Genomic DNA, 19,179 nt, shown 5'->3' with positions numbered 1-19,179 from the left:
AGTTGCTTTTGTCTTTCACCCTAGGAAGTCCTATTCTTAAACAGAACACATTAGAAATAGTGATTTCCAAGATGGAGGGAGTCATTTGAGGATGTGCTGTTATCCAAGGTGGAACTATCAGAGAGAGTGACTGAGATAGAGCAGAGTTGAAGGTCTCTGGAAATGATATTTTTTTAAAAAATCTGTAAGGCCAGTATATTTGAAGGGTTATTCATGAACATGTTATAGTTATCTAGCCACCAATGTAGGAAATACTGCAAAAAGAGGTTGAAGAACTTATTGCCATGTACTATCAGTTCAGCAGAAAAAATAGCAGAAAATTTGGGAGTGATGATGAGAAGGGAAGAAAGGAGGAAAGGGTTGGTTTTGGAATAAGAAAGCATGAGCAAAGGAATAATACTATATTTGTAAAATATTTCAGGTTAAATATTTTTATTGTTACATTTCTACTGATGGAAAGATAAATGCTGTACTATCAGGCTGTTGTAATAAAATAACATCGACTGGTGGCTTGAACAACATGAATTTATTTCTCATCATTCTGGAAATAGATATCTAAGATCAGGGTGCAGCAGGATCCTTATCTGGTGAGGGCTCCCTCCTTGGGTTTCAGATGGCCACCTTCTCTGTGTTCTCACATGGTGGAGAGAGATTAAGCTCTCTGTTATCTCCTCTTATAACAGCACTAATCCTATCATACCACGGCCCCACCATTATGATCTTATCTAACCCTGATTACCTCCCAAAGGTCGCATCTCCAAATAGCATCACGGTGTGGGGTAAGGCTTCAACATAAGAAATTTGGGGGGGACACAAACATTCAGTCCATAACAAAGCTATTACTGCTTGTCATGGCTACCAGTAGAGCTGTTCTCATAGTACATTTTCTTGTTGGACAGAATGCAGTCACAGGAATCAAATACCCAACAAAGAAGGACCACATGATGTGTAAGCTTATGTGTTTGTGCATTACTTACTCTTCTACCGTTGGTGGACTGACAACGATCACTGGTACCTCCACCAACTTGATTTTTGCCGAGCATTTCAATACGTAAGTAATATTATTGGATTGGTGATTTAATCAATGGAAAGCACACAACTAACCTAATTTAGAGACTCTAAGGACAGAGTGTTCTATTGGGTTAACCCTTCTACTGAGAGTTAAATATGTAAGACATAGTAAATTAACAGGTACCTACAGATTCCCCAAGGCAGCTCAGAAAAGATAACTCCTGTCTGACCATTCTAATCAAATAGGGAAAATATTTTAAATTACAAACAATATTGCAAATGTTAGAGGAAACAAAAAGGGGTTATTTGCATGGGACAATTTATAAAGTGTTTAGGAACTGGCATTTGAACTTAAATGATGAATTCCAGATAAAGTTACTAATTACTGAGGCATGGATTTGAATTTTAAAAAACTGAAGGATTAAGTAATTACAAGAAATGACAGTAATAAAGTAATCTAAGAACAGATATATGACCCTAAATAAAAGTTTGACATTGTATTATCACTCCATTGCCGAAAATGGGGAATCTGTGGATATAGTCAGAATACTTGGGTTAAATATTCCACAATATTGCCAAAACCGGTTTGGCTCAGTGGATAGAGCATCAGCCTTCAGACTGAAAGGTCCCAGGTTCGATTCCGGTCAAGGGCATGTAACTTGGTTGCGGGCACATCCCCAGTGGGAGGTGTGCAAGAGGCAACTGATCGATGTTTCTCTCTCATCGATGTTTCTGACTATCTATCCCTCTTCCTTCCTCTCTGTAAAAAATCAATAAAAATATATTAAAAAAATATTTCACAATATTAAGTCACTTTGTGAATTTGAACAATAAAAAAGTACACTACTCTCCAAGACTTAATTTTTCATATCTAAACTAGGCAAAGTGCACATGATTACTGTGAGAATTAAATGAGGTAATTATGTAAAAATACTTGGCACTGTGTAAGAGCTATTGAAACAATAGTTTGAAACTCCGTGCTTTCATGTGAGAGCTCAAATTGATTCTACACCCAAGATGCATTTTCAGGTACTAATAGGATAAATTATTGTCCGAATTCCAGAAAGGCGGGCAGCACTGTGATGCCCTAACACAGGATTTAGGTCCTATTACAGAAAAATTGAGGTTCAGAGGCAGGAAAGCTACACTCTAAGAAGCAGATTCACAGACTGAATTTTCTAAAAGTATTTTCAAAATGTTGTACATGCATAGCTTTTCCAAGAAATCCAAGACTCAAAAAATATCATTCTGTGCTGGGAAGAATGAGAACTTGCATACAAAGAAAACTGGTATAGCAGTTTAGGGACCATACAACACAGACCTCCATGTGTACTTATTGCTTCTATGAGTGCACATTCATCATGTATACTCCACAAGAGTATACTACATAACAGAGAGAACATTTTGATATTTGCCAGAAGGGACCAGGGAAGGGGAGATTGGTAAAGTTGAAGGGATTAAGAAGTACAAATTGGCAGTTACAAAATAGTCATGGAGATGTAAAGTACAGTATAGAGAATATAGTCAATAATATTGTAATAACTATATATAGTGTTAGATGGTACTAGATTTACCAGGGGGATCACTCCACAGGGTATATAAATTTCTAATCACTCACTGGGTTGTACACCTGAAACTAATACAGCATGGTATATCAACTGTATTTGAAAAATAAGTAATTATTTTTTAAAAATCAAGAGTAGAAATGTTAGTCTTGGAAAAGAAGGACCTAGCCTCCAAAGTAATAATGCCAGGGAAGAAGAGAAAACATGCAGACAGAAATTTCAAACCATGTAGACATTTCACATGAGGAAGCTGAAGCTCAGAGCATTTAAGTGATGATCTAGTCAGTGAGGGGAGGCAGGTGGCCTGAGTTCCAGCCCCATTTCCACTCTGCAGTCTCATTGCCTCACCTACCGTATGTGAGTGGGGCATGTTGGCAAAATTCTAATTCAATAGACCCAGAGACATAGAAACATGAACAGACTGTTGAACCTCAAAGGGAAGGCAGGGGAGGGTGGTTGGGAAGAGATCAACCAATAAACTTGTATGCATATATGCATAACCCGTGGATACAGACAATGAGTGGGGGTGGACGGGAGAGGGCTGGAAGAGGTTAATGGGGGAAAAGGAGGACCCATGTAATACTTTAAACAATAAAGATTAACAGAAAAAAATTTCCAATTCAAAATGTTCTCTTCCTGATCCTTATTCATTGCTACACTGTTATATCCTTCCAGTTATCACCCAATCTCTTCCATGGCTAACACTATTGTTCATAAATGCCACCCTGTAATTAACCATTCCTTCCTACTCTGGTTGTTGGAAGACCCACCAGTTCTGCCAAGTTCTTTCTCTATTTGTGTGGATGCTATCTTATTGGAAACTCTGTTCAGTTCCTCCTCCATTGCCATTCCCATCTTCTCTTATCATAAACGATATTCACATTTCTATAAACTTGTCTTCTTTACACATGCACAACCCCCACTCCTGATGATTACAAGTTTGTAAAATTTTCATTCTTATCCTTCTTTTAGCCCACAAGGGGCACAGGTAAGTGATTAATAAACATTGGTTAAGATGAACTGTACCAACGCATAAAGTGCTGACTGTTCTTGGGAATCATCCAAATAACTAAATATTTTTTTGATATTTAAATAAAGTTAATAAGGGGAATCTTATTAGGCACAATTACTGTTTTCACAAGAGTAGCTTTGACGCATCAGTATTATTTAACAAATACAGCAGCTATTAGTTAAATACAAAAAAAATCTACCAGATTAAAAACTGGACCATTATCACAAGTCAATTTATATAGCTTGCTGATTATCAAAGTATATTATTCAGTTCATGTTGGGTCAGCTATGAAATACATGTGTATACAAAGCAGCTTGGAAGGAAGTTGTATTATCAATGATTAGTACAGTTGCTGTTACTAATTATGTATTAATTAATAACTATCATAGGTTTACAAATCAACAAACGATAAAAGAAATTAGTTATAGGTGCCCAAAATTCAAAGCCCACATCTCTAACCCCTCTTCTTAACTAATTATAGAGGGAAAAGTAAATCAGTTACCTAGCAGTAGTTACCTTTAAAAGATACCATGACTTTCCCCTGCAGAAATGAGTATAACATACTTCTCAGAAAGAATTTCTCTTTCCAATACGATAGAAGAAATTTGGATATTACAGAGTTTAGACTCAGACTTTGGTTCAGATTTCAATCTTGCTATATATTAGCTTAATTTCTGTGAACGTCAGGTTTTTCAACTGTGAAATGGGGGCAAAACTCTAATTTTGAACATTATTGTGAGGATTAAAAACGCAAATGTGGCTCTTAGCAAAGGGCCTGGCACATAGGAAACTGTCAATCATGCTAGTGTTGCTGTTGTTGCTTCTACTTTTGTTATTGCTGTTAGAAATCTAAGCCTGGCTCATAAATAATACATCGTTAATATTTGAAAAGAAACCTCTGGAAGTACACAAATGCAAAACTGAAAAATGGCTTTGACTCAGAAATAATCAAAACAGTCACTAATCAAAAAGACTATGATCAGTGTGGACACTAGCTTATAGTGATCTAAATGGCCCAAATCTGTTTCAAGGCTGTAAATTTCCATAGCTACATTCATTCTTTTGAGACAGTTTGTGTGTGTTTCATTAGAATTATTCATCATTTCGTAGTTGGACATAAGATCTGCAATAATAACACTGTGTTCCTGAGTTTCAACATTGACAAGCATTTATGCTTTAGGTCAAACCATGTCTCTGTTATGGAGTAAATCATTTGTATGATGTACTAAAGTGTCCTTAAAACATCAGGTTTGTACTCTAGCCTCTGGATACTTTCCAATATATATGGAATATTTTATTTTCACTTCAGAGCTTCAGTTGAGGACACTATGCATTAATGAAAAGAGGTTGTGATTTAAACACTCCTCCTGGGTTAAAAATCCAGCTTCACTGTACAGACCTTGAGCAATTAGTTTAACTTTCTGAGACTCGGTGTCTTCTGGTATAAATACAATGCTTTTCTCATAGGATTTTTGTTAGGTTTTCTGTTCATTCCCACACTTCTGCCTGACCTCTAAAATTTAGAGCGCCTCCAGGGTGCATTCCTGGTTCCCTTTATCTCCATTTACTCCCCAAATTACCATACCCATTTCCATGGTTTATGAAGCCACCTGTATGCTTGGTATCTAGCAATTTTAGATCCCTAACTTGCTTTCTCTTCTCAGCTCCAGACTCATTTATCTACTGCCTATCCAACATGGCCACTTGGAAAATTAAGCGATATTTCTAGTTAACATGCCCACAGCAACATTTCTGATCCACCACTCCCTTATTCTTCTGCCATTCTCCCCTCAGACTTCATTTCAATAGATGAAACTTTTTCTCCATTTTCTACATTTTATCCCAAATATATTAAAATCTGTTGCCTTCTGTTCTTTTCCCCAACAATCTAAATTAAGCTAAAATCTCTACTCTCACGCTCCCCTATTTCTGTGCAAAACTTCCTGTCTGCTAATTAATTTCCCTACGTATTTATCTGCTATTATTATGTTAAAAATTACTACATGTTTAGTGACTTAAAAAAACACAAATTTATTATCTTATGAGTTCAGTGGGTCAGGGCAGGAGTCTAGGCACAGTTTAGCTGGGTCCTTTGCTCAAGATCTCACCAGCCTGAAAGGTGTCAGCTGAGCCTGTAATCACTGAAGATGCTCAGGGTTCTATTCCAAGGTCATTCAGGTTATTGACAGAATTCAGTTCCCTTTGGTTGAATTACTGAGGTGCCCTTTTTTTTTTTTTCCCTGTTGGCATGGAGTCACTCTCAGCAACTACCAGGTCCACCCAAATCCTTGTGATATGGCCTCTTCCTTTGACAACATGGAAACTTACTTCTTTAGGCCAGCAGGAAAATCTCTTTTAAGGGCTTCTCTGATTACGCCAGGCCCACCCAAGATAGCCTTCCTTTTGATTAAGGTAGAGTCAGCTGATGGGGACTTTTATTACCTCTACAGAACCCTTCACTTTTGCCATAAAATCACAGGACTGAAATCTCATCGTATTCATAAGTTCTATACACACGGAAGGGGAGAGGATTATACAAGGCATGTCAACCAGGGATTTATCTTGGAACTCTGCCTATCACACCTTGGCTTCCACTCTTGTTCCCTTCAATATTGAGAATCCATCTAGCCAACATGTTTTATGTAAGTGATAAATTTACATAGACTTAAATTAGATCATGTCACTAATTTAGTTACTATGTTCCTTCCCACTACTCATAATCCCATTTCTACTAAACTTCAGATTCCTTCGGATGACCTACAAGGTTATATATGATCTGACCCCTATTGGCTACGTCTTGGACTTTATTTCATGTCACTATAACCTTAGCTCACTACCCACAGCCACACAGGCCTTCTGTCTAATCCTTAAACATTCCAAGTTCATTCCCACCTCAGGGCCTTTGTACTTGCTATTTCCTGTCTGTAATGCTGTTTCCCAGTTATGTACATGACTGGATCCTTCTTGCCCTTGAAATCTCATTTCAAATATCCCCTTCCTTGACCACATTCTATAAAATTTCTGCCTTCCCCTAATAATTTTTTATTTCATTATCTTGTTTTATTTTTTGATTCATTATATGCTTACCTGTTTATTGGCTGTGTTCCTCATTTAAATATAAACTTTAAGAGAGCCTGGACCATGTCCATCTAATTCACCACTATATCCCCAATAGTTAGAAGAGTACTTGGCACATGGTAGACACCCAAAACATAGCTTCGGGTAAAAGAAAAGGATCCTCTCAGAATTAAATGTACTTACATAGTTCATGATGAAAGAAATTTATATTTGCTCTAGGCAGATACTTATAGTCACTTAACTTTTAGGGTATGAGGAAGTGAGATAAGAGACACCAGGGTGAAACTAATTCCTTCGAGTATGCTGTTCATTCAATTTCCATCCAAAGTATTCACTCTCAGTAGATGTGTAAGAGTTGGGATAATGGAGGTCACAGTCCTGTGTGGTGTTTACTTCCTTATTACTGAAGAAAAAAAAAAAAAAAAAACAAACAAACAAACAGAGTTTAGCTTTTTCAGGCTTTCATTTTTCTAAATGAACTATCCTTCCAGGCAAAAATTCTGAAAAGCCCCTTTTCAGCCAAACAAATCATCCAGGATTCTCTGCAGTGTGGGAGGAATGATGTAGCCTGATGTGAAGGTATTAGCCGCAGATGGTGGAAATGAAATTGAGCTTGGGGCATGGTTTTGACCCTAAACCAAGGAACATTTGTAAAGGTCTTTTGGCTAAACAGGATAACATAGGCCATCGACCTGTAACCCATGTCTAATAAATTAATGGGAAATAAGTTTAAGCCTTTTCCCCATTATTTTATTTTCCAATTGAAAACAACAAATTATTTTTTAAGCAAGAGATTCTCAATAGAGCCTCATAGATATGATAAAGCATCTTTCCATTCATAATTTCTTAGTATTCTCTAGCATTTCTTGATCATCATTTGTCACTTTCTAATGCATATATAGGTAAGCTAATCCTTGGGTCTCAAGGTAAATAAAAATTACCCTGAAATTGCTAATGATATCTTTAAGACCTAGGGAGATCAGCAACTTTTTATAAGCTCAAAGAAATTGTAGAAATCATTAGAATTCTAGAGTTTTTGAAACTTATTTTTTTTAATAAAAGTCTTTGCATTACTTAGAAACCATCCTAAAATAAAACAAAGAATTCTCTAAAATCCATACATTTGGCTTATGTTGATGCATTTGGCATGAAACATTTTTGTTTATTTACATGGTCTTTTTTTTTTAAAAGAGACCTATTATTTTTTAAAATATATTTTTATTGATTTCATAGAGGAAGGGAGAGGGAGAGAGAGATAGAAATATCAATGATGAGAGAGAATCATTGATTGGCTGCCTCGTGCATGCCCTCTACTGGGGATCAAGCCTGCAACCCAGGCATGTGCCCTTGACCGGAATCGAACATGGGACCCTTCAGTTCACAGACCGACACTCTATCTACTGAGCCAAACCGGCTAGGGCTACATGATCTTTTTTAAATGACAAAATACTAATGTGATTTAAACAAAATAAGAATTGAAACATTTATTATTTCTATAAAGTTCTCTATATTTTATGATTTCAAAAATAATGAAAGTATTAATGTTGTTTTTATTACTTCTGTATATTTTTTGTATTTTCTGGATTTCTAGACAACTGTTTCTCAAATTTCCCGATTTTCCCACTCAGTCATAAAGTAGATAACTATATTTATTTGGAATTTAGATTAAATTTTGAAATAATGAGAGTGAGGTTACCAAGGACACATTGCTTGTACCTGATTCATTATATGAATACCTGTTTATTGCCTGTGTTCCTCATTTCACAAGCACGTCCTTACAGATTGAGTCAACAACTTTTTTGTTGTTGTCGCTCTTGTTTTGTTATTATCTGAGCTAAAAAGCTGAAAATAACTAGTAGAGATAAAAGCAAAGTTGATGTTTCCCACAGAATTTTTCATTAAGTTTTTTCTGGTCCAGATTTACTCCATTTGACTGGGACCTAAAGCACTGTCTAATTCTAGGAAGAAAGGACTAGCCTATGTCTGGTCTGATGGTTACAGTTGCTTTGGGGCAGAAGAAATAGAGGAAAACATCTCTGAGACACAATGTGGGCTGGATCAGAGTCCCTTCCTAAGTACCTGGGATGCCTGCTACCAATGTGCAATGGTAACAGAAATTCTGTTACTTTTCATCTGTTCCCACATCTGCTTATTGCCTTTCCTCACTCATACATCCATGGTCTTAGTGCTGACAGCCAAACACACGCACCCGTGCATACCCACTTCTTGTGCATTTAATGAGTAGCAGGTACTGTGCTGGGTTCTTTCACAAGCACATCCTTACAGATTGAGTCAAGGGAACAAAATTACACAGTTAAGAATCAAGAGAAAAGGAGAAACGCTAACTTCCATTCTTAATGTGAACATCCCTTACATCTTACTTTGGCTGGTAGCACGGGGAAGGGGTGAACTGCCGCTTCCCACTGACCATTGAGAGGGATTCCACCTGTCCTCTTCTGTGAACACTTTTCCATGTTTTCCCACAGGCGCTACCCTGGCTGTCGATGCATCAACTTTGGATCGTGGTTTTTGCTTTCCTTCCCGGCTGCTATTATTATTCTGCTCTTGTCCTGGATTTGGCTTCAGTGGCTTTTCCTAGGATTCGAGTAAGTAAATTGTCCATGTTCCTCAGGTAAATGAAGGTGTCTGGGTTCTGAGTTCTCTGCTGCTCTCTCCCTATTTCTCGAAGCTGCATTTCTGTATTACTCTTCCCCACAAAGCTGACCTGTGTGAGCACATGCTTTAAGGATACTCGAGAGGACCATGTAAACTATGTTCACTGTGGAAGAGAGTTTGTGGAAAGCAACTCCATCTTGGTTTCCTTTGAGTCCTCAACCGATAACATGTTAATAGGCCAGGAAAGCATAAGGGGCTCATTTTGATGAGGAGTGAAATTTGAGGAAGTATTGCCCTTCCCCTTGGTTTAATGTGGGGAATTCCTCAGGTTATCGAGCTACTGTATGTCAAACTGTAACATGCAGGGCTTCCTGTTTTACCCTAGCACCAAAATGGATATGTCCTTGAAAAAATAAAGGTCTGAGAGAGCTCTGTGCAAAGAACATTGGATTCAGAATCAGGAGACCAGGGACAAAAGCTGTGGCTTCTCCAAGCCAGACCAGTGACCTTTGCAAGTCCTGATCCATTCTCAGTCTCAGTATCCTCAACTATACTGGAAGATCAGTAACATCACTTCCAGTGTTGTAATTCTAACAAACATGGGCCCACGCTGAACACATAGAAGACAAGGCAAGAAACACTGATCAATCAAGAGCTGCTAAAATGTCAAATGTACGCATTCAAGGAGAATTTGCAAACGTTACCTTGGCTGGGACAGAATGTGGTGATCCATAAGTACCAATGACACATGACTTAAATGACAGCCAGTATTTAAAATTATAAAGGGCTCCACAGAAAAATGTGGCTTATATATTTAACATAGAAAAACAATATTCAAAAAAAAAAAAGGAAGGGGAAGAGGCTGTATGTCAAACCTTGAGGATTTTCTCCTGAAAAATAAAGCAATTCAAATTCATTTTTATAGGGGCTTTATTTAATTAATTTCAAGGGTGAATGAATAAAACAGCATGCTATCCACCAAGCAGGTGAGCCTGACATCAGCTCTTTGTACTTCCATTGAAAAGCAAAATACCATGACCGATGCTGGTCCATGCCCACACTGACGTTTTCCAAGTCAAGTCACATAAGGACTGATATTTCCCCCTCTCTATTCCTCTTCCTGGTTTTTCCCCAGAACTGCTGCAATTGTATTAGTAGTGGGGAGATGGTACTGATGATTTTTTTTGAAAAATATTTTTGTCCAGATTGTGGGAGCAGCATGTGGCAGTGCTCCCGCTGAAGCAAATGTGTGGAATGTCACTGACTTCAGCAGGTGGGCATCAGTGGGGAGAGGCCAGCTGCATACTCAATGCCCCTTCCTGCAAACCAAGCCTCCGCCGGTCTATGCAGTTGTACAGGTAGCAATGCAGGCTGCAGGGGACAGGAAACCCAAATCAATGGAATAGGCAGACCCACCGCTGTTTCCTTCTTTTTTTGCTACATGCAAATGACTTTATAAAATATGTATGCAACCATTGTCGCTATTAGGAAATGGCCTCCCCATTGAAAAGGAGAAATAAAAAAGGTAAAGGGGAGATCTATGGAACCATGTTTTCCATGAGGGAAAATAAAAGAGTGTGAAGTGCAGACATTAGGCAAAGTCCATAAATCACAGCCAGTGGCATGTTTAAACAGTCCCCTTGCTGTCCACTGTTGGTTAGACACTGCACAACTTCATGGTCCAGCTCATTTTTCAGTGTCCTTTTCAGTCTGTCAGGGTGTTCACCTCCAGAGGTTTTAGATCGACAAACAGAAATGATCAGCCACTCCTCTGGCAGGCCACCATACATTCTGATTAGTGTGTTGGCTGTTAACACAGTTAACTCTCACATTATAAATGATCCCAACATACTGGGGACGAAGAAGCTCATCTATCAGTGCCACCAAACTTATTTAAATGGAGAGGTTGATGCGTTGTCATATGCTTCATCAGTTCCTTTGTGAAGGCATTAACCTTCACTTACAGCAAAGCCAATTTGGCTTCCGACTTAACTATTTATGGTCCCCAACCAAAGTGGCAAAATACAAATGCAGTCTATAGCATGGGAAGTAGTTTCGAAGGAGATGCACTCCTTTCTTTACTTTTCTATTCTACAGATGGTTCTCAAGGAGGTCCATAGATTAGTCTCTTACAATAGCATTTATATTAGTGACAAGTGATAAAATTTTGACACTGTAACTAGTCAGTAATTTAATTGATCTTAAATGCAACAACATCCACCTAATTATGTTCATGGTTGGAGTGTGTACAGTACAGTGATTATGAATGTACTAGAGGCCCAATGCACAAAATTCGTGCAAAGGGCTCGGCCCTCACAGCCACAGTGGCTTGCCTCGGCCCTTGCAGCCCCAGCTTCGTCCGGAAGGTCCGTCTGGAAGGTCATTTGGCTGTCCAGTCTACTTAGCATATTATGCTTTTATTATTATAGATTACTGAAGAATTGAGGAAATTCTGGTCCTTCAAAAGCAATAATAGTCCAAACAAGTTTGAATAACAGTGTCACAGGAAAATAAATAAATACTAGTATACACTAAGTATGGCCAGATTATTATGATCTCTGAACGCATAATAATCTGGCCACTCATTGTATATCTTATATAATAAAAGGCTAATATGCAAATTGTCCCCTCGACCAGGAGTTCGACCATCAGGCAGGCCGGCCAACTGCCAATGTCCCCTCCCCCTGGCCAGGCTGGCCGGACCCCACCCATGCACTAATTTATGCACCGGGCCTCTAATACACACACACACACACTGAGTGGCCAGATTATTATGCATTTAGAGATCATAATAATCTGGCCACTCAGTGTGTGTGTGTGTGTGTGTGTGTGTGTATGCCTTTGTGTGATAGCTACCTTCACACTACCTCAATCTTCCTATTTACTCCCTCATAGATGTCCATGTTTATCCCAGAAATTTTACAAAAGAAAATACTATAGCTTTATTCTTTTTTTAAACTGCTTTATTGAGATATGATTGACATAGAAAGAGCTGTAGCTATTTGATGTATACAAAACTTGTGTTTGGAGGTAATTATAAATCATGAAACCATCATTAATATCAATGCCATAAACTTATTCATCACTTCCAAAAGATTCCTCCTGCATCCTTTACTGTTTTCTTTTTTCCTTTGCGGTAAAAAGCACTTAGCATAAATCCACCCTCTTAGCAAAATTTTAAGTATACAATACAGTATTGTTAATCATAGGTCCTATAACTTACTTATTTTGCATAACTGAAATTTTGTACCCTGTGACTGACATCCCCCCAGCCCTCCCCTGCCCCCCCGCCCCCCCAGCCCCTGGCAACCACTATTTTTCCTCTGTGCTTCTCTGAGTTTTAGTATTTTAGATTCCACATATAAGTGAGATCACACAGTATTTATTTTTCTAAGTCTGGCTTATTTCATTTTAGCATAATGCCCTCCAGGTACATCCATGTTGTAGCATGTATCAGGGCTTTATTTCTTTTATGACTAAATAATATTCCATTGTACATATAAACCACTTTTTCTTTATCCATTTGTCTGTTGGTGGACATTTAAATTGTTTCCATACCTTGACTCTTGTGAATAATGCTGCAGTGAACATGTCATGCAGATTTCTTTGAGATCCAGAATTCAATTCCTTTGCATTAGATATCCAGACATGCTTTTTACACCTACATATAATGTAATCTAATGGAGCTACTCATAGATATTCCTAGAGATAATCCCTAAGAATATAGGCACTTCCCATTTGTTTCTTCCTCTGGAGGGATTTTTTTATTAAAAATCTAGGTGTAGAGCCCTACTTCACACAAAAATTGTTCAAAGTTGTGAAGACCTTGGACCTCAGGACAGAAAAATTAATCACCAGGAAAAAGATCACTAAGATAAGTAGCTAAAAAGAATATAAACTGATAGATACTATTGGAAGTAAGTTGAAAAATTATCTAGTGGAGGCTATTAGGACATAAGAGGTGAAGAAACTTGAAGAAAAAAATGTGATTGAGTTGGTTTTAGTTCTGAGAACAGATCCAGATTGGACTACGTCCATGATCAATGTATGTGACCTCCTTGCCCTGGTGTATAACTTGAGTTTAGTATGTTTTGTGACAATTGATGGGTCTGACAACCAACTGTTTTATAAATTTGACAAAAGTGCTGTTGAGTTGATGCATCAAGTATTTACCATGTAAGCCAGTGTTTACAGGTATCAGACCAAAGAAAATATCTGTGACACTGCTCCGGCCCTCAAATAATTGATCTAACTAGTGAGATAAAACTCACTCATGTGCAATAATTAACAATCAAAATACATAATAAATATATTAAAAAATATAACAGGTACATAATAAGGTGTTAAATTGGAGATGAGTGGAACATGGCAAAATTTTAATAGTGAAAAAGGACTTGGAAAAGGAGGAGATCAGTGGAAGATGACCTGGAAAATATGGAACAAAAAATAAGCATTGAAAATTGAGCAAAAGGGGCAGAAACAGAAAAGGGGGGAGGAGACGTTCAAAGAAGGACATGGAGGTATAGGTGAAAAGCTCAGATTTATGTTATTAGCAGGGAGATTTGTATGTTATGAAGCTTTCCCACAAGTATCTTCTAGAAAGGGAGAATCTTATGATTAATTGGCTTAATCACTCTTTTCAGTTTTAAGGAGATGTTCAAAAGTGGAAACACCAAGACAGTCGAACAAAAGGCTTATGCTGATGTGATTAAACAAGAATACAAAAAACTTGGGCCAATAAGGTAAGATTGCTGTGTGCGCACATGTGGACACACACACACACACACACACACACACACACATAGCTTATACTGCAAGTATTTATTAAAAACAAAAAAGCACATAATTATCTGTAATGTATTTTTAACACTCGATAACAGCCTCGAGTGTGCTAACCTTTGTGAAAGTAAGTGCTAACCTTCACGTGACAAATTACACACTTTCTCTACATAAAATTTACCAGTAGGATGGCAAGAAGCTGACAGACCCACCGAAGAGTGAAGACCTTCTCTAACTGCACTGATTCGCTCGAATTATTGACACATCCAGTTTTTAATGTTTAGATTTCTGGTGAGATTACTCCAGCTCAGGGAGTTTCTACGAATGTCCTGACTGAGAAAATAAATGAAAGGATTGCAAATATTTTTACAGGTATCAGGAAATTATCACCTTGGTCCTTTTCATTGTGATGGCCCTGCTGTGGTTTAGCCGAGATCCTGGGTTATTTCCCGGTTGGTCTGAACTTTTTTCTGAGTAAGCATTACCTGTGATGTTTGTCAGCCCTTCCTCTTTGGCACTCTGCTTTTCTCCTAACCAGTGGTCGGCAAACTCATTAGTCAACAGAGCCAAATATCAACAGTACAACGATTGAAATTTCTTTTGAGAGCCAAATTTTTTAAACTTGAACTTCTTCTAACGCCACTTCTTCAAAATAGACTTGCCCAGGCCGTGGTATTTTGTGGAAGAGCCACACTCAAGGGGCCAAAGAGCCACATGTGGCTCTCGAGCCGCAGTTTGCCGACCACGGTCCTAAGTGATTCCTAGAACTCTGGAAGATTGTATGAGATTTTCTTCTTCCTTTCCATTGAAAAGAATTCTTAATTCTAATCCTTTCAGGAATTAAAAAAATGGTAAGGAATGAAATCCAAGGAAAGGCCTCAGATAAGATAACCACACTACCAATGTAACTAAAATTCAAGCTTCTTTAGAAAAGGCTATTTCCATTCCTACAAAATTAGAAATGCAATCTGCCAGGAAGCCATGTTCCATGGCAATTAGGAGTGTAGACTTGGGAGCCACCCCACTTGGGTTCCATTCCTGCCTCTTGCACTCGCTTTGGGCAGGTCACATCCCTGGATTTCTTCCTGGGTAAAACGGAGTTCATAGCACTTAGAATAGTGCTGCCCTTCTCCCTATGTGAAAGGCAACCTAAATGTTTATTATGTAAAATGTCACTCAGTGTTTCTTAATAACCTGGTATGAATTTATGTTCTGTGATTTTTGCCGACCCACTTTTTTTTTTTTTTTTTTTTACTTCTATGGGGGATTATTTATTTGGTTCAGTATCTTGTCTTTTTCTCTGTTTATGTCAATTAAACACCAATTCACCATAAACCCATGCCTGCCCCTATTTTTTAGGTAAGGGATTCCTGATTAAGTAATAAATCTGATTTTACAAACTTCTGTTAAAAGCTGGGTCAGAGTTAATTTTATCTCTCAATGTCTTACATACCAGCAGTCAATGCTGAATCATGTGAACTGGGCTGGGGTGGCGGGGGGGGGGGGGGGGGGGAGATGGCAGCATAATTTTCTAAATTAAGAGCCATCCCACATGTGATTATAAATACTTGGGTTTTGAGATTTGTGTTCCCAATCTATCCTTTACTGAATTAATCTAGTTTCTAAATTCAGCAGATCTCTGATTTGGACTTCCTGTCTCACACCCCCCAGCAAGAATCAATGTATTCAGGGGCAGAAACCAAAATTGTTTGAGTCAAATATATTATTCCCACATAGAATAAAGAAATTCTTTTTTAAAAAAATTAGAGCCTTCTGGTTATACAGGCATTGCCAGCACTTTTTAAAGCTGCAAAATCTGAGTCCAAATTCCTAGTGAGCATACAAGTGTAGCAATGCAATGTGGTAGCATGTTTCAAAGAATCTGCTTTAGCTTTATACACTTTTTGTTTTCTTTAAGACTAAACCTTTTCATTTTGAGAGGTCTGAAAAAGACAGCTTCCAATTATTCAATGCTAGCTATTGAAAGCACATGACTGTTTAAAATTTGATGGTACTATGTAGTTTTGTAATAGGACTAGACCAACATAAAAAAAAATTCTTCCACCTTTTTATTTATTTATTTATTTATTTATTTATTTATTTATTTATTTATTTATTTATTTAAATTCCTCTTCTACCATCCTAGGTAAGGAGGGTTTTTTCTAAACACCAATGTGTAAAAACTAAATGAAATCAAACAACAGCTAATAAAAATAAAGCTGAAATCCCAACAGTAAATTCAATGTAATTAGTTTCTAATTTCTATTCCTTACAGGAGGGGAATGTAATTCAGGAGATGTTTTGTTCATAGCAGAAAAATAGAGTGTATTTGCTATGGACAGGTGCATGTGTTACCTAGAATTCTGAGATAAAACGATAATAAAAGGAACAAAGGTTTGAGATAGAAGGGATTTGAAGATATAAATAAAAGCAAATGAAATTTATGTAACCTTACCTTTTGTAATACTGAAGCAACCTAAATTAATTTAGAACAAATGAAAACTAAGATAAAAATAAACATAATAAAATAATAGTAGTTTTAAAAAACTTTGGAAAATAAATTATTTCGGTATTTATGGCTTGATTTCATTTCATTAATATATACTCTGTAGAATATATTTGTAATGAAGTGGTTTTAGGCATTTAGATGTTCCAAAGCTAGTATGAGAGATCAAGATTTATAGCTACCACCTAATGTTTTCATTCCATCTGTTTGAGCTTGGACTGAGTCCAATGTGTCTTCATAAAAACAAAATCAGATTACATGATGCCTGACCTAATTTGGCAAAAAATCCAACTGTAACTTATAATGGAGATAAAAGAAATAAGGAATAATGAAAATGTAAGTATTAGTTAAGTTTATTGAATAAATTACACCAAGGTAGCTTTTTTACCCAACAATGCAAGAAAAAAAATCTACATTTAGGGAAAACAAACTGCATTATAAATTGTCAGCTTGAATAATATAAGCATTTCCTTGATTTTAATTTGTTCAAGTAAATTACAGGAGTAAAGAGCTTCTATAATATGCCTACATCATTGAGTGACAAGGTAGCAAAATAACCTTTAGGATATAAGGATTTTTTCTCAGAATCCAAAGATTCACTAGTTAAATATGACTGACTTTTATAACCAAATTCTAATTATTTATGCCTGTTTCATTCATATCTAGTCTCCAGGTGCTTCTTAACTGATGAGGCTTCTGGGAATCTGTCTTATTTGCTGGAATGGCCTCGTGATTCTAAAACCCCATCTGTTTCTGAATCACTCTTAATTTGAACAGTGATCACTTATGAGCATCTCATAAGCCATTCTAATAATTAATATTCTTGATTAAGTTTCATAGGGTGCAAAGTATTAAATGGGTTGATTTCATTTGTATGATATGGCTAGGGTTTATAATCATGGAAGCAGATGTTATATCTTAGAAAAACAGATCATTCACTTTCACAATTTACAAAAGAGCTTTCAAGGACTCTAGAAACATTCATGCCTTGCCACAATTCAATACTAGGATGTTATAAATCAATTATACAAGGCTTTGCCTAGCCTAACAATTGTTTCAACATCAATTCTCTGCCAATATAATGAAAATAAATAATTCAAAGAAAAAGTTATTTACCAGAGCTGTGAGCTTTACCAAAAGGGAAATTTGCCATGTTGGCCTAGTAGGTCAGCATGTGTATACATGGTTTTGAAAAGAAGAAGAAGTATAGGGAAACAATGGAAGCATGGTCTGAGATTTTCAGTTCCACTAAATTATTTAGTGGGAAATCATTTAGTAGGAAATCCATAGATTTTTAGAGCAGATTATCCAAAATAAATACTCTATACCACCACTACTGCTTGTATGATATAAACATAGTCACTTAGTGTTTTTTTTCCCACAAATTCTAGATGTCATTTGTTAATGAGCATATTTGTCCTTTTTCAGGTATCCTGGTTTTGCTACAGACTCAACTGTTGCCTTACTTATAGGACTCCTATTCTTTATTATCCCTGCTAAGAAATTGACTAAAACTACACCTACAGGAGAAATTGGTTGAGTATTATTTATAATTCCAAATGAATTTGACAGAAGAGCAAAAATATACAAAATTCTACTGGTTTCAATTAGCGTTTAGAAAAAAAGGATGGACATGTTGACACACCTTCAGTTTGCACACTGCAACCCCTAGTCAGGCAGCACACATCTTCTGCTACAAGAAGGATCATCCTACTTTGCAGAAGTGAGAAGTAGATTTCCTTATGCTCCATGTTAGGACTCTGCTATGAGTGATATTATTTGGTCTTTGATAAGCTCACTTCTCCTCTCATAATCAGAATTAACCTTACTATTGGCAAACATAGGAACAAGTCATTACTTCATGATGAGCCCTTGGTACTAAATGCTGAGGATCTACAAAGGTGAGGAGTTTCAAGGGAGTTACAGACTCATAATAGTCCTGAAGAAAGTGCAGATCAACCCTACACTAGCTTATAACCTAGTGTCACAATTGGAAGAAAAGGTATTCAGAGGGAGCACTCATTGTCTTTATAACACATGGACAAACATGTGTGCATGTTTATGTGAGTATACTCACTCCGCCCACACACAGACACAAACACGTCTTAAACGTAGGATTCATCCACATCTGAATACTAACACATCATGTTTTAGGAAGTCAGATTCACATGTTGTCAGTGTGGGACAAATGGTTTAAAATTGTCTGTAAACAGTCTGGTAGAGTAGAATGTGTTTTTTTATTGTTGGTTTTTCTTTTCTTTCTTCTTTTTATCCTTCCTTCCTTCTTTCCTTCCTTCCTTCCTTCCTTCCTTCCTTCCTTCCTTCCTTCCTTCCTTCCTTCCTTTCTTTTATTGGGATGGAACTGGGATTCATTCATGCTCTTGGATTAGCCCACCTGAATCCTTGAGTCAGAATCAATAAATGACTAATGAGTCTAATCTTTAGGCCCTGACAAATATAAACAGTATAGCATAGAAATAAATGCCTTTCATTCTTCATTGAGACTAGAACATCTCAAGGTGCACTATAAGGAAATGTTGCAGTACAGAGCAATGACTTCTATGAGACCCTGAGAATTCTGACCATTGCAATCTAAGCCCCATGGCCTGGCA

At 37.2% G+C, this 19,179-nt stretch overlaps 1 protein-coding gene across 1 annotated transcript in view; it reads left to right on the top strand.

The window, feature by feature from the left end:
- The window catches only part of SLC13A1 (solute carrier family 13 member 1), a gene marked incomplete at its 5' end in the record, with an annotated part of 94,652 nt that overhangs the window by 64,257 nt on the left and 11,216 nt on the right, over nucleotides 1-19,179 (top strand). Inside the window, 5 exons of the mRNA XM_080665527.1 lie at nucleotides 900-1,051; nucleotides 9,153-9,272; nucleotides 13,926-14,024; nucleotides 14,434-14,535; nucleotides 17,996-18,102. Coding sequence (XP_080521653.1) covers nucleotides 900-1,051; nucleotides 9,153-9,272; nucleotides 13,926-14,024; nucleotides 14,434-14,535; nucleotides 17,996-18,102 — 580 coding nt within the window. The remainder of the gene's footprint in view (nucleotides 1-899; nucleotides 1,052-9,152; nucleotides 9,273-13,925; nucleotides 14,025-14,433; nucleotides 14,536-17,995; nucleotides 18,103-19,179) is intronic.

The sequence above is a fragment of the Plecotus auritus genome (assembly GCF_963455305.1).
Source record: "Plecotus auritus genome assembly, chromosome: 4".
NCBI lineage: Eukaryota > Metazoa > Chordata > Mammalia > Chiroptera > Vespertilionidae > Plecotus > Plecotus auritus.
The sequence above is the reverse complement of the archived record's forward strand: the minus strand, read 5'-3'. Positions and strand labels throughout refer to the sequence as shown.